At 36.3% G+C, this 14,782-nt stretch overlaps 1 protein-coding gene across 1 annotated transcript in view; it reads left to right on the top strand.

Annotated features, from left to right (window-relative positions):
* Positions 1–2,878: 2,878 nt before the first annotated feature.
* LOC128661437 (patched domain-containing protein 3-like) overlaps positions 2,879–14,782 on the top strand; it is a 63,511-nt gene continuing 51,607 nt past the window's right edge. The window contains exons 1-2 of the mRNA XM_053715692.1: positions 2,879–3,631; positions 7,790–7,911. Of these exons, the coding sequence (XP_053571667.1) occupies positions 2,879–3,631; positions 7,790–7,911 (875 nt within the window). The remainder of the gene's footprint in view (positions 3,632–7,789; positions 7,912–14,782) is intronic.

Genomic DNA, 14,782 nt, shown 5'->3' on the forward strand with positions numbered 1-14,782 from the left:
ACATTGAGATTTCTCTCGTTTTCAAGTATGTCCTGGGACCACAAAACATTGCATTGATACAATAGGGTACAATAAAATACAAAAACAATAATAATACACAATATATGCAAACATTTAACATAGAGCAGGTACGAAATATTTAATCAACCATGACAGGTGCATTCTGTTTTGAGATATGTATAGAGGGATCTCTTAAAGGATTTTAGGCTTGGGGAAGTTTTTAAAGTGTGAGGGAGGTCATTCCATAATTGTGGCGCTCTGTAGGAAAAGGAGGATCGAGCTGCTTTCTTTTTGTATTGAGGCAAGCTAAATAATGTGCTGTTATTGGATCGGAGGTTATAGGAGGTGGGAATAGCAGGGGAGAGCATTCTGCTCAGGTAGGGTGGGAGCTTCCCAGAAAGGCTCTTAAAGACAAGGCTGGAAAGATGGAGGGTGCGTCTGGATTCCAGCGTCAGCCAGTTTAGTTCTTTTAGCATGTCACAATGGTGGGTCCTGTAGTTACATTGTAGCACAAAGCGGCAGACCGAGTTATACAATGTATTTAGTTTATTAAGGTGAGTTTGCGGAGCAGGTGCATATACTATGTCCCCATAATCCATGATAGGCATCAGCATTTGCTGTACAATCTTTTCCTTTACTGTAGGGCTGAGGCAGGATTTGTTTCTGTACAGGGCACCTAGTTTTGGATAAAGTTTAGAGGCAAGTTTTTCTATGTGGAGTCCAAAAGATAGATTGGGGTCTAACAACATACCTAAGTATTTAAAAGAGTGGACTGCGGTCAGCGTGCAATTGGATTTTGTTTTGATGCGAAGATGGGAATTTTGTAATTTTTGTAATTTAGGTCCCGTTCCAAAGATCATTGTGACAGTTTTGTCAGTGTTTAGGAAGAGTTTGTTTTTCGAGATCCACTTTTCTACCTCTGTGAACTGGTCTTGGAGCACTGCTTCAAGCTGCAGCAGATCAGATTTGTTTGCATAGATTACAGTGTCGTCTGCGTACATGTGTACAGTTGAGGATTTGCAGACATTAGGCAAGTCATTTATAAATAATGTGAATAGTAGGGGGCCGAGAATGGAACCTTGGGGAACACCACACGTGACTGGGAGAGGGAGGGAGTCCCTGTTAGAAACAGAGACATATTGTGATCGATCCGATACATATGATTTATATATATATATATATATATATATATATATATATATATATATATAATATAAATCCTGTCCGTTTGACTAATAATAAATCTACCCCTAAATGTTTTAGAATTGTAAAAAAATAATTGTGTGAATAACACTTTTGGTATGATTTGCCAAGCATCCTGAAATTTTCCAGATGTGTTTGAATAGATAGATTATTGTATTGTGTGACGTTTGGGGGAAATTGATTAAAATCGAAGTTCTTTTTTGTACGTTAAGACACATTAAGCTCCCCAAAAAACAAGCTTAATGTCACTCATTTGCCTTGTGGGAAACCAAAATCCATGAAACTTCTAGGATAGGTTTGGATAGTGAAAATCTGAGGTTGTGCCAAGTTTCAAGGCAACTGATTGATGTTTAGGCACATTTTGGTACATTAAGCTCTTTTTACATTAAGCTGCTCACATTAAGGGGCAGATTTATTGAGCTCTGTATGGAGCTTGATGTCCCTGTTTCCGCGCGAACCTTCAGGCTCACCGGAAACAGAAGTTATGAAGCAGCGGCCTTATGAAGCAGCAGACAGAAATCAACCCGATTGAATATGTTCGGGTTGATTGACACCCCTGCTAGCGGCCGATTTGCGTATGCTGTCGGCATTTATCGATGTGCAGCGGACATGATACGCTACATCATATCGTACGCTCGCACTATGATAAATCTATTAGCGCTGCGGAATCTGTTGGCGCTCTACAAATAACCAATAATAATAATCTACCCCTAAATGTTTTAGGATTGTAAAAAAAATAGTTAAATGTGAATACATTTTGCTATGTTTTACCAAATGTGCTGAAATTTTCAGAATATGTTTGAATAGATAGATTATTGTATTGTGGGAAGTTTGTGGGAAATTGGTTAACATCTAAGTTCTTTTTTGTACGTTAAGCCACATTAAGTTCCCCAAAAAACAAGCTTAATGTCACTCATTTGCCTTGTGGGAAACCAAAATCCATGAAACTTCTAGGATAGGCTTGGATAGTGAAAAACTGAGGTTGTGCAAAGTTTCAAGGCAATTGTTTGATGTTTAGGCACATTTTAGTACATTAAGCACTTTTTACATTAAGCTCACATAATGGGGCCTATTTATTCTGGTGCGAGCGGACATGATTCGATATAGCGGATCATGTCCGCTGCACATCGATAAATGCCAACAGTTTACGCTTCTTGTGAACTGCTGGTGTAATGCCGCCCCCTGCCGCTAGCAGGGGGTGTCAACCAAAATCCATGAAACTTCTAGGATAGGCTTGGATAGTGGAAATCTTAGGTTGTGCAAAATTATGCAGCAATTGAGTAACATTTGAGCACTTTTTTACTCATTAAGCTACATTAAGCCATTTTCACATTAAATGTTTTAGAATGTCCCATCATAGATATCAGCAAGTTAAACTGGTCAAATAAATAAATAGTTAAATAATATGTCAACTCTATGGCATATGGTTGTATCATTCAATAATCTACTGTCATGTGTCAGTATAGCATCCAATATGTATTTTCATTGTCTTAAATGATAACTATTTAATTGTTCTGTAATGGTAAACATATTTAAGGATTACTAATATGCTAAACATCGCTTACAGATTGGTCATTCTTTTCATAGTTAACTTGTGTTTTCCTTTTCACAGTAAAATTTCCAGCATCTACCTTTTCAATCCTTACTCATAAAGGTTAGATGCTTTTCAATAAGGATGGCTTTGTCTCAGACAAGTTGCCTGGAGCGACCACTCTCTGCTGGGTTTCGTAAGCTTGGAAGGCTTGTCGGCAGATTTCCTTGGTGGTTTCTAGTTATACCTATTATTTTATCTGCTGGGTTAGGAGCCGGATTTATTTTTTTATCCCATTGTCAAGCTAATGACATAGAAGATCAGTTTACTCCAGTTGGAGGACCAGCTAAAGATGAGCGTAAATTCATAACGGATCACTTCCCAGTGAATGACTCAGGACAGTTTTCTGCACAGAGGCTGTTTACTGAGGGGGCATTTGCTTCTCTCATTGCTGTCAGTACATCCACAAATGTCCTTGATATTAGCACATTTCAAGAGCTTCTCAAGCTGGATAAGGCAGTAAGGAGCATGAATATAACAATACCAGAATTTGGAAGTGAAGTACAGCTTGGATATGAGAAGTTGTGTGTAGAAATTCAAGGTTCCACTTGCCTGGCACCAAATCCACTCATAGCTGAAGTGCAAGATAACTCTAAGCTGATAGAAAAAATAGATGTGACTTACCCCATGTTTCTGAATAAAACATTTCTGGGAATGTACCTTGGAGGTGTGAAACTGGGCCCAGCAGATACAGTGCTAGAGGCCAAAGCCCTCCGGCTAGTGTATTACCTGAAAGAGGACAAAGCACAGGACCGAAAAAACAGCCTTGTGTGGCTTAATCACTTTATAAAGACTATCCCTGAACAAATAGAAGAATTAAAACTGAAAACTATACAGGTAAGAATAAAATGTTTAGATTTTAAACTTTACCAGTCTTATAATTGGATTAATAGTTAAAGGGACACTAAACCCATATTTTTCTTTCACGATTCAGATAGAGCATGCAATTTTAAGCAACTTTCTCATTTACTCATATTATCAATTTTTCTTTGTTCTCTTGCTATCTTTATTTAAAAAGCAGGAATGTGATGCATAGGAGCCAGCCAATTTTTGGTTGAGAACCTGGGTTATGCTTGCTTATTGGTGGGTAAATGTAAGCCTCCATTAAGCAAGCGCTATCCATGGTGCTGAACCTAAAATGGGCTGGCGGCTAAGATTTACATTCCTGCTTTAAAAAAAAAAAGATAGCAAGAGAACGAAGAAAAATTGATAATAGGAGTAAATTAGAAAGTTTATTAAAATGTCATGCTCTATCTGAATCATGAAAGCAAAATATTTTGGTTCAGTGTCCCTTTAATATATTTACCTAATATTTAACTATACAAATATTTTATTCTTCAAAAATACAAATATGAAAACCTTTAAGGGAAAGGTATATTATGTTTAAAAAGGTCAACACATTTTCCCCTACACCCAGTTTGTTGTAACTTTAAAAACTGATGTCACACACATTAATGCATCAAAAAACTTTTCTTGATATAGATTCTGTTAAACTTTTTCAATGGTTGTTTTAAACACTAGGGGCCTTATTTAAGAAGGTGTGGGTGGACAAGGTTCCCAAGTAGGCAACCTGTTTATCAATGTTCGCAGACAACAATGCAGAATCTGCTGGCAGAAGCAGGGGTTGTCAGCCTTATGATCAATGCTTTTTAACTTGCATTTTCAGTTTCTCATGTGTGAGCCTGCACTGCAAGGGCTCCAAAGCTATATCTGCAGCTTAATACATAGAACCAAAAATTAGACTTGTGCATGATCGAAAAATTTGTTTCGGTTCGGATCGATTCAGATTTTTTGAATTTCGGTTTGGATTGATTCGAATTCGGAAAAATTTGAATGAATACGTTTCGGATTCGTTTCGGATTCATTCAGATTCGAATAAATTCGGCTGGATTCGGTTCTATTCGGTTCGGTTCGATTCGGAAATTCTGAATTTCGGTATGTGTTAGGTGGGATGTGCTATGTATTATGCTATGTATTAGACTAGTATTATGTACTGTATATTAGGTGTAACCCATAGCAGAGTGATATAACCTAATATACTGTACAATACTAGTGTAATCCATGGCCATCCGAATCTACCAAATAAATCCGAACTAATTCGGATTTATTCGGTAGATTCAACACTATTTAAATTCGGAAATTCAAATCGATCCAAATCTCCGAATTTAAGAAATGAATCGCACATGTCTACCATAAATGTGAAAAACCTGCAATATCCCTGCCTTAAAGGTTTTCTTTAATATTTGGGGGGGTTTAAATAAATTTCTCTTTAATTTAGTTTTCTAATGCAAGTGTGTTTTTCTCATTTAAACAGTAGTTCTTCTTGAAAGGCCTTTGGGGGAAAAAAATGTTTTGTGATGGAATTCAAATGGGCTGGGATCTTCTGATATTTAATAAAAGTACAAACATAGGGCATTTAAATTATTAAAAGGAGTGTTACAAAGAGTGGGGGAAGATACAGCAAGGGATTTATAAGGACATATATCCATGGGTATATTCAAGAAAACATGATTTTGAATTTAAATCTGCATGATTTTATGAGTAATAGATCATGTCAAGCAAATCTACTTAGATTCTATAAGGGGGTAAACAAATATATAGAAAAAGGTGAATCAGTTTATACGGTTTACTTGGGTTTTGCAAATACTTTTGATTCAATGCCACGTGAGAGATTATTGTACAAAATAAAACATGTTGAATATGTTAGCTCATGGATAAATAACTGGATAAAAGGCAGGGAGCAACACATAATTAGTGGTTTCCCCAGAGGATCAGTACTGGGCCCTGTTCTTTTAAATATGTTTATAAATGACTTAGAGGAAGGATAAAATAGCAACATCTCTTGTGTTGTGTAAGGTGATTAGGTCAATGCAGGATGTAATTTCTTTGCAAGAGGATTTACAAACATTTGATTATTGGGCTGGTAAATGGGAAATGAGATTTAATATTGGTAAATGTAAGGTTCTACATTGTGGAAGTAAAAAATATGCAGGCTACGTATTATTAAATTGGGACTAGACTTAGAAAAAAAGGAGGAGCAAATGTATTTAGGTGTACTTATAGATAACAAGTCAAAATGAGCAATACAAGGCAGCAGCTTCTAAGGCTAAATACTAGCATGTATTAGAGACATAGATGCACAGGAAAAAAGCATAATTCTTTTACTGTATAAATCTGTAGATACACCTCATCTTGAGTATGGAGTGCGGTTCTGGGAACCAATTTTAAAAAGGGACATTGCAGAATTAGAAAAAGTTCAGAGACGGGTCACAAAACTAATTAATGGTAATAGAGGATTTAAAACATAGAGAGGTTAGCCACATTGGGCTTATTTACTCCATACAGTTTTATGTGAGATGTCACAATATAAAGTTAGATTAAAGGATGTTTTAATGGCCAGCAATGTAAATGTATTTTACAGTAGGAGTAATAAAATGTGGAGCACCTTGAGAAAAAAACTGCAAATATCTTAGATACATTTAAAAATGGCTTAGATATATTTCTGGCTAAAAACAGAATATAGAGTTATAATTGCTTGTGTTAAATGGATCAATGTTCTAATTGTATTAATGTAAGTTTAATTGGCAGCTTCTTTATTGTACAGTACATCAGGTAATCTTTGTATAAGCTGAACTTGATGGGCTTCTTTCAGCCTCATTTACTATGTTACTATGTGGCATTAAACACTAAGGGCTAGCGTTAACTGAGCTAGAAGTAAGCTTTTTGAGCTCATTGGTTTGCACTCATAATATGAGTTGAAATTAAACTGTTTTCGCTCACGCTCTAACCCGACGAGCGCAAAAAGCAGAACTTAGAATATTGAGTGCCAGTTCACCTATTTCCTTATAGAAGTCAATGGAGAAAATAATTGGAAAAGAACCAAACATCCAACATCTCGCGCAAACCTGATAGAATATTTTCATGTGCGTTAACCTGATATGAAAATATGAATATTTCACATTCCAATGTTCTTCACATAGAAGAATAAGTTCTATCTATTCATAATTACATATTTCTACATATATCTGATAGTACAATATATATTTATACATATATTTATTTGTATATATACATATATATATATATAAACCCCTTATCGCTATATCGCTAACGCGTAACTGTTAGTGCTCCACTCGTAATCTTGCTCTAAATAAATTGTATACATTATGATATATCTAAAGCAACCACTAGCATAAGTAAAATATGCAGTTTCATTATTTGTTTTAATTATTTTAATTTTTAAATATTGAATAAATAGGAATAAAAGTTTTGGTCTCCATAAAATAATTGGAACCAACATGTTATAACTCAGGTTCTTCTTTCCTTATCTTTTCTACTTAAGCCAATTATTAGGGACAGGTATAAATTAGTTAAAAAGTGAATGTGTATAAATATCTATATCTATCTATCTATCTATCTATCTATCTATCTATCTATCTATCTATCATGTGTCTGTCTATCTATATATCTATGTATATATATATATATTTATACTGTATGTATATATATATATATGTATATATATATATATATATATATATATATATATATATATATGGAGCTCCAGGTATTAATGGGCAGCAGACAGACAAGGTTATGGAAGTGAGAATCTGTCTGTCTAATTTTGCAGCAAACAGGCTATTGACACAGTACGTCTGCTGCCCGGATATAACATTGCACACCATTGCAGGTTATGTCAATCGCCTCGAACAAAGGCGTTTGAGATGTTTTATGACAGCTTATATTGGTTTCCATAATCTTACACAATATTCACTTTGAAGCCTAACTTTTATTCTGAAACGTGGCATAACATAAGTACCTTTTAATTTATTTGCTGCTAATGCCTCATACAAAACCAATGATTGGGCTGACCATAGCTGTTACACTGCTGCATAAAACAAGGTAAACTCTGACTTTTACATGAGATTTCCAATTACAGCAGTTTGATGCTATATGAAATTGCCCTATTATTTATGTTTATATTTTGTACAACAGGTATCATACTTTACATCACTATCACGGCAGTTGGAATTTGAAGGCAATACAAAAAGTGTGATCCCATTATTTTCTATTACATACTTTGTCACAATATTCTTCTCTATTATTTCATGCTTAAGGTAAGTGTTCTGAGCAGCCAGTAAAATTAACAATACTAAGACCAAGGTTCTATTTGTGATTTTAATTGTTTTTTACTGGCTGTTAACCTTTAAATTGTCTGTCAAAAATATAACCCCATCTGGAACTGATAGATTTTCATTTCATTCATGTGTCCCCAAGCTATGTTTTAAGCTATTATTTAAGTCTATGGGAGCCAAAAAAATATATATATACTGTATATTTCTGCACAGTTTATACTGAGCTCATTAGTGACTTTCAGTTTGTCGCCATTCATGGGGCAGACTCATCAAGCTCTGTATGGAGCTGTATGCAGCTGTTTCCGGGCGAGCCTTCAGGCTCGCCAGAAACAGAAGTTAATAAGCAGCGGTCTTAAGACTGCTGCTCCTTAACTCATCCGCCACCTCTGAGGCGGCGGACAGCAATCCGCCCGATCGGGTACGATCAAGTTGATTGACACCCCCTTCTAGGTTGTGGACTTGTTGATTTTATGTATATGTCAATGGTGTTTTACAGACTTTAGAATAACCTTCAAGGAAGAAAATATTAGTCAACCAATGGGTGAATGCTTTATCAGCCCCAAAATGATACATTGTTGTACACTATATAAAACCCTGAGACTGAGAAAGGAAGTTAGAGTGGCAGACAGTTACAGGGGAAGTGAGAAAGGAAGTGTAAATAGCAGTCAGACAGGTAGTAAAGAATAGAGTCAATAGTGCTGTCACAGGAGTAGTAGTAATATAGGTAGTAACAAAAGGAGAGACAAGAGAAATCAGAGTAGCAGTCAGAGAGTTAAAGAAAAAAGGAAAGTCAGGCACAAATCCAGGAGAAAGGAAAAGAGTGATAGTGACACAGGTTGATATGAAAAGATACTAACGTCACAACATAAGGGGCAGCCAGGAACCTTAAAAAAAAATCAGCACATGAAAGAATGAGCAAGGAATTGCTGAAAAATTGTAATAAAAAAATAAAAAGTATGTTATATGGCCAAAGGTATGTGGAGACCTGACCATCACACCAATATGAGCTTGTTGGAAATCCCATTCCAAAACCATGGGCATTAATATGGTATTATGTATTCTCTATCTGAATCTTGAAAGAAAACTTTTGGGTTTCATGTCCCTTTAACCAGAGTTTTGAAGTCACGCTATCCCGGTGTGCATTAAGTTCAATTGAAAATGCATTTACTTTCAACCTGTAATACGTGCGCTACTTTTGAAGCATGCAAAAAGCTACCATAAATCCCTTTTTCGCCAAATTAGGGCCACTTGTAATCTTGCCCTTTATAGGCTATCCCATTTCTGCCTCTGGCACAGATGCTTTCTTTGGCCCAGATTGCATGTGGCACGCTAATGCTACAGTGGGAAGCAATAAAAATTGCATGCAACTTTATATTACAAGTCGTGGTGAATTAGATTTACCGGAAAAGGTTTAGCACTGCCGTCAACCAGGGGTCAAGTCCAGCAGGAACGCGTGGGAACAGAGTTCCTGCACTATTTTTGCAGGTGGAACTAAGTTCCCCCTGAAAAGAGAAGAGAAACACTTTAATACACACTGCTGCTGCTGGTGTGAGGAGCTGGAGCACTGTCTGGTTATAGGGATATTGAGATTCTCTAGTAATGGGCAGTAACACTTCCTACAATACACTAAATGCAAGCCTGTCAGCGGTCCTGCTGTGTGATCACCCCACAATGTGTGGAACACATGGTGCTTACATTTCTCTGTGGCTTGCTCTGGGGTTATTTAGCTCCCCTCAGCAGAAATATGATTATTGCACCTTAAGTGGGTGAGATAGGACTATTGCACCTCAAATGCCCAAAATGCAACCATTCAACCCTTCATTGGATTAATTTGCTTAAATTAACCAAAGTGTATAAACTATATACATATAAATACAGCATGTGTGTGTATGTAAGTGTGTGTGTATAAAACAATATTAATTGTGAGGGGTGAAAGTCTTGGTGAGTTCCCATACTTTTTTTGTAGGACTTGACCCCTGCCATCATCGCTTTAGGGCACCCATTACTTTCAATGAATATTGTAACTGTGCTAAATATTGCTGATATTACAAGTTGAAAGTTATGGGTATATGCCCAAATAGCGCTAGTGAGACCTGAGACATGGAATAAAGTGTAAAGGATAAAAAAAGTTTAGAAAAATACATGGAAAACACATGAAAATAAAGTATTACACTCGTATATACACATTTCGTTTTCATTATAAAGATATCATATTGATAAAAAATGTTTTAAAATGGTTAACAAGGGATATGGTATATGGCAAGGTGTTTGACTGGAAATAGCTACAATGTGTGTGTGTGTGTATATATATATATAAACACACAGAAAAAGTCCAGCACTCACTCACAAGCTCTCAACTAAGATAAAAAGCAGCAATGGAAGAATTAGTTACCGCATCTGGCCAAATGGGAAAAGCCCAGGTACCTCGTCAAGGTTTCTTCCAAATACACCTGGGTCCCTAAACAGCCACACAATGCAGGCTCACAATCAAACAACTGTGAAAAAAAGCAACTGTGAAAAAATGGAGGGTGCACAGGCTTATGTAATTTCCCAAACATATACAAAACATGGGGTGGGGTCAGCACTCTCAGGCCGGACCGGGTACACATCCTATGACCCTGCAACATGCACAGCCCTGGGTGCAAACCAGCACTCTCAGGAAGCTGCACTGCCACCAGAGTCACTGGGGTTAACTGCCTGTGACTTTGGTGGCAGTGCAGCTTCCTGAGAGTGCTGGTTTGCACCCAGGGCTGTGCATGTTGCAGGGTCATAGGATGTGTACCCGGTCCGGCCTGAGAGTGCTGACCCCACCCCATGTATGTATGTGTATATATATATATATATATATATATATATATATATATATACACATATACACACACACAATGCTTTTCTTTTTGCGTTATTTCATCTTCCATAGTGCTGCCATTACAATTTTTAGAAAAGCTGCCTTGTGCGTGCGATATGGTGGTGATAAGCTCTATACCGCACAAAAGCCAAGGGCTGCGAATACGTGCTTGTGCACGGTTTCCCCATAGACATCAATAGGGAGAGAGTATTCGAAAAAAACTAACACCTGAAGTGCGGAATGGCGATTGCCATAACGCAATCCCATTGATGTCTATGGGGAAAAAAAAGTTACGGTTAAACCTAACACCCTAACATAAACCCCAAGTCTAAACACCCCTAATCTGCTGCCCCCAAGATCGCCGACACCTAAATAAAGTTATCAACCCCTAATCTGCCGTTCATTACATCGCCAACACCTAAATAAAGTTAATAACCCCTAATCTGCTGCTCCGGACATCGCTACCACTAATAAAAGTTATTAACCCCTATTCCGCCGCTCCCAGACATCGCTGCCACTATAATAAAGCTATTAACCCCTATTCCGCCGCTCCCCGACATTGCCGCCACTAATAAAAGTTATTAACCCCTAAACCTCTGACCTCCCACATCTCCGCCACTAAATATACCTATATTAACCCCTAAACCGCCAGCCCCCCACATAGCAAAAAAAAAATCAACTATTAACCCCTAAACCTAACAACCCCTTAACTTTATATTAAAATTACAATATCCCTATCTTAAAAAAAATAAAAGCTTACCTGTGAAATTAAAAAAACCTAAGTTTAAACTAACAATTAACCTAACATAGCTATTATACTAAAATGAAAATAACTACCAATTAAAAAAACTAAATTTCACATTAGAAAACCCTAACACTACTAAAAACATTTAAGTCTAAAATTCCAAAAAATTACGAAACATAAAAGAAATGGTCAAAAATAAAAACAATTATAACTAATCTAATAGCCTTATAAAAATAAACCCCCCCCCGAATAAAAACACCCCCTAGCCTACAATAAACTACCAATAGCCCTTAAAAGGGCCTTTTGTAGGGCATTGCCCTAAATAAATCAGCTCTTTTACCTGTAAAAAAAATACAAAGACCCCCCAACAGTAAAACCCACCACCCAATCAACCCCCCAAAATAAAAAAAAACTAATTCTAACAAAAACCTAAGCTACTCATTGCCCTGAAAAGGGCATTTGTATGGGCATTGTCCTTAAAAAGGCATTCAGCTCTTTTTCATTGCCCTGAAAAGGGCATTCAGCTCTTTTAAAAAAGCCCAATCCCTAATCTAAAAAAAACCCACCCAAAAAAGTTTTTAAAAAGCTAACACTAACCCCCAACGATCCACTTACAGTTTTTAAAGTCCGGACATCCATCCTCATCCAGGCGGCATCTTCTATCTTCATCCTGATGTGTGTGTGTGTGTGTGTATATATATATATATATATATATATATATATATATATATATATATATATATATAATTCTACAAAGGTTTTTTTTTGGTTAAGCACACCACAAAAAGACTATTTGCAACCTAGCACACACATTGTGGAAGTGCTACCTGGGTGACCAAACAATGGTTAGTTGATAAAAGAACAAAAAAGTGTAGGTGCACATTCAACCACTAGAGTCCACATGATTATGGCATATTTAAATATATACTTCAATATGCTAAATATAATTACACTGTTCAAAATAAGATTGGGGATAGATATCTCACACAATAATATCGACATATATTTGAATTGCAAAGAATATTATCAGAAAAATATGCTTTTAAATAAAAATGGGATCTTAGTCACACAATATGATCATATTCTGCTAAGCCAGTCTACCACTTACAAGGTGTCCCAAAAATCAGACTGGTCCTATGCTAATCAGTATCCACACTGCAGCAAATTATGTCTATGCAGAGTTCATTAGCTATATATATATATATATATATGACACAAATTTTAAACTGGAACACACCTGAACTGGGTGGTGTGCATTAACCAAAAGGAGGGTTTGGTCAGCTCCCTAATTAAAATTCTACAAAGGGTTTTTTTTGGTTAAGCACACCACAAAAAGACTATTTGCAACCTAGCACACACATTGTGGAAGTGCTACCTGGGTGACCAAACAATGGTTAGTTGATAAAAGAACAAAAAAGTGTAGGTGCACATTCAACCACTAGAGTCCACATGATTATGGCATATTTAAATATATACTTCAATATGCTAAATATACTTACACTGTTCAAAATAAGATTGGGGATAGATATCTCACACAATAATATCGACATATATTTGAATTGCAAAGAATATTATCAGAAAAATATGCTTTTAAATAAAAATGGGATCTTAGTCACACAATATGATCATATTCTGCTAAGCCAGTCTACCACTTACAAGGTGTCCCAAAAATCAGACTGGTCTTATGCTAATCAGTATCCACACTGCAGCAAATTATGTCTATGCAGAGTTCATTAGTTATATATATATATATGACACAAATTTTAAACTGGAACACACCTGAACTGGGTGGTGTGCATTAACCAAAAGGAGGGTTTGGTCAGCTCCCTAATTAAAATTCTACAAAGGGTTTTTTTTGGTTAAGCACACCACAAAAAGACTATTTGCAACCTAGCACACACATTGTGGAAGTGCTACCTGGGTGACCAAACAATGGTTAGTTGATAAAAGAACAAAAAAGTGTAGGTGCACATTCAACCACTAGAGTCCACATGATTATGGCATATTTAAATATATACTTCAATATGCTAAATATACTTACACTGTTCAAAATAAGATTGGGGATAGATATCTCACACAATAATATCGACATATATTTGAATTGCAAAGAATATTATCAGAAAAATATGCTTTTAAATAAAAATGGGATCTTATAAAAATAAACCCCCCCCAAATAAAAACACCCCCTAGCCTACAATAAACTACCAATAGCCCTTAAAAGGGCCTTTTGTAGGGCATTGCCCTAAATAAATCAGCTCTTTTACCTGTAAAAAAAATACAAAAACCCCCCAACAGTAAAACCCACCACCCAATCAACCCCCCAAAATAAAAAAAACTAATTCTAACAAAAACCTAAGCTACTCATTGCCCTGAAAAGGGCATTTGTATGGGCATTGTCCTTAAAAAGGCATTCAGCTCTTTTTCATTGCCCTGAAAAGGGCATTCAGCTATTTTAAAAAAGCCCAATCCCTAATCTAAAAAAAACCCACCCAAAAAAGTTTTTAAAAAGCTAACACTAACCCCCAACGATCCACTTACAGTTTTTAAAGTCCGGACATCCATCCTCATCCAGGCGGCGAAAAGTCTTCATCCAGGCGGCATCTTCTATCTTCATCCCGGCGGCATCTTCTATCTTCATCCTGATGGGTATATATGTGTGTATGTATATATATATATATGTGTATATGTATATATATATATATATATATATATATATATGTATATATATATATATATATTATATATATTATGTTATATGGGTAATTTGAATCTCACATATTAAGCATATTGAGGGTAGCCTTAACTCTAGTATCAAATGTTTATAATGCAGCACACAGTATCTCATTGCAGCATTCCACAAGTTTCTTTTTGTATAAGTTGTAACATATGGTTCTAATATAAGATCCTCTCAACAATATGATTATATGGGCATATTCTGTTATGTGCTATAACAACATTCTTATTTCCTGTGGGCCCCTTATGCAGATGTGAAGTTAACTAAGTTTTTTATATATTTCCTGTGACCTCATGTATGACGTATAATTCACTATAAAGTCTTTGTGTGTTTTTCAATAAATGGGAATCTTGTGAAAACACTCAGTTGCATGTGTGTGTGATTTCAGTGGTCACCCCAGGGCCCTGAAGAAAACGTGTGCTGCACCCTTATCAGCCAGAGCAGAGCTAAGAAACAAAAGAAGTAACCTTACACATCCTGGTGACGCGGAGCGGATCCATCCTTAAAGACATCCGGCTCGGAGTGT

Source organism: Bombina bombina, chromosome 5 (genome assembly GCF_027579735.1).
Source record: "Bombina bombina isolate aBomBom1 chromosome 5, aBomBom1.pri, whole genome shotgun sequence".
NCBI classification, from domain to species: domain Eukaryota; kingdom Metazoa; phylum Chordata; class Amphibia; order Anura; family Bombinatoridae; genus Bombina; species Bombina bombina.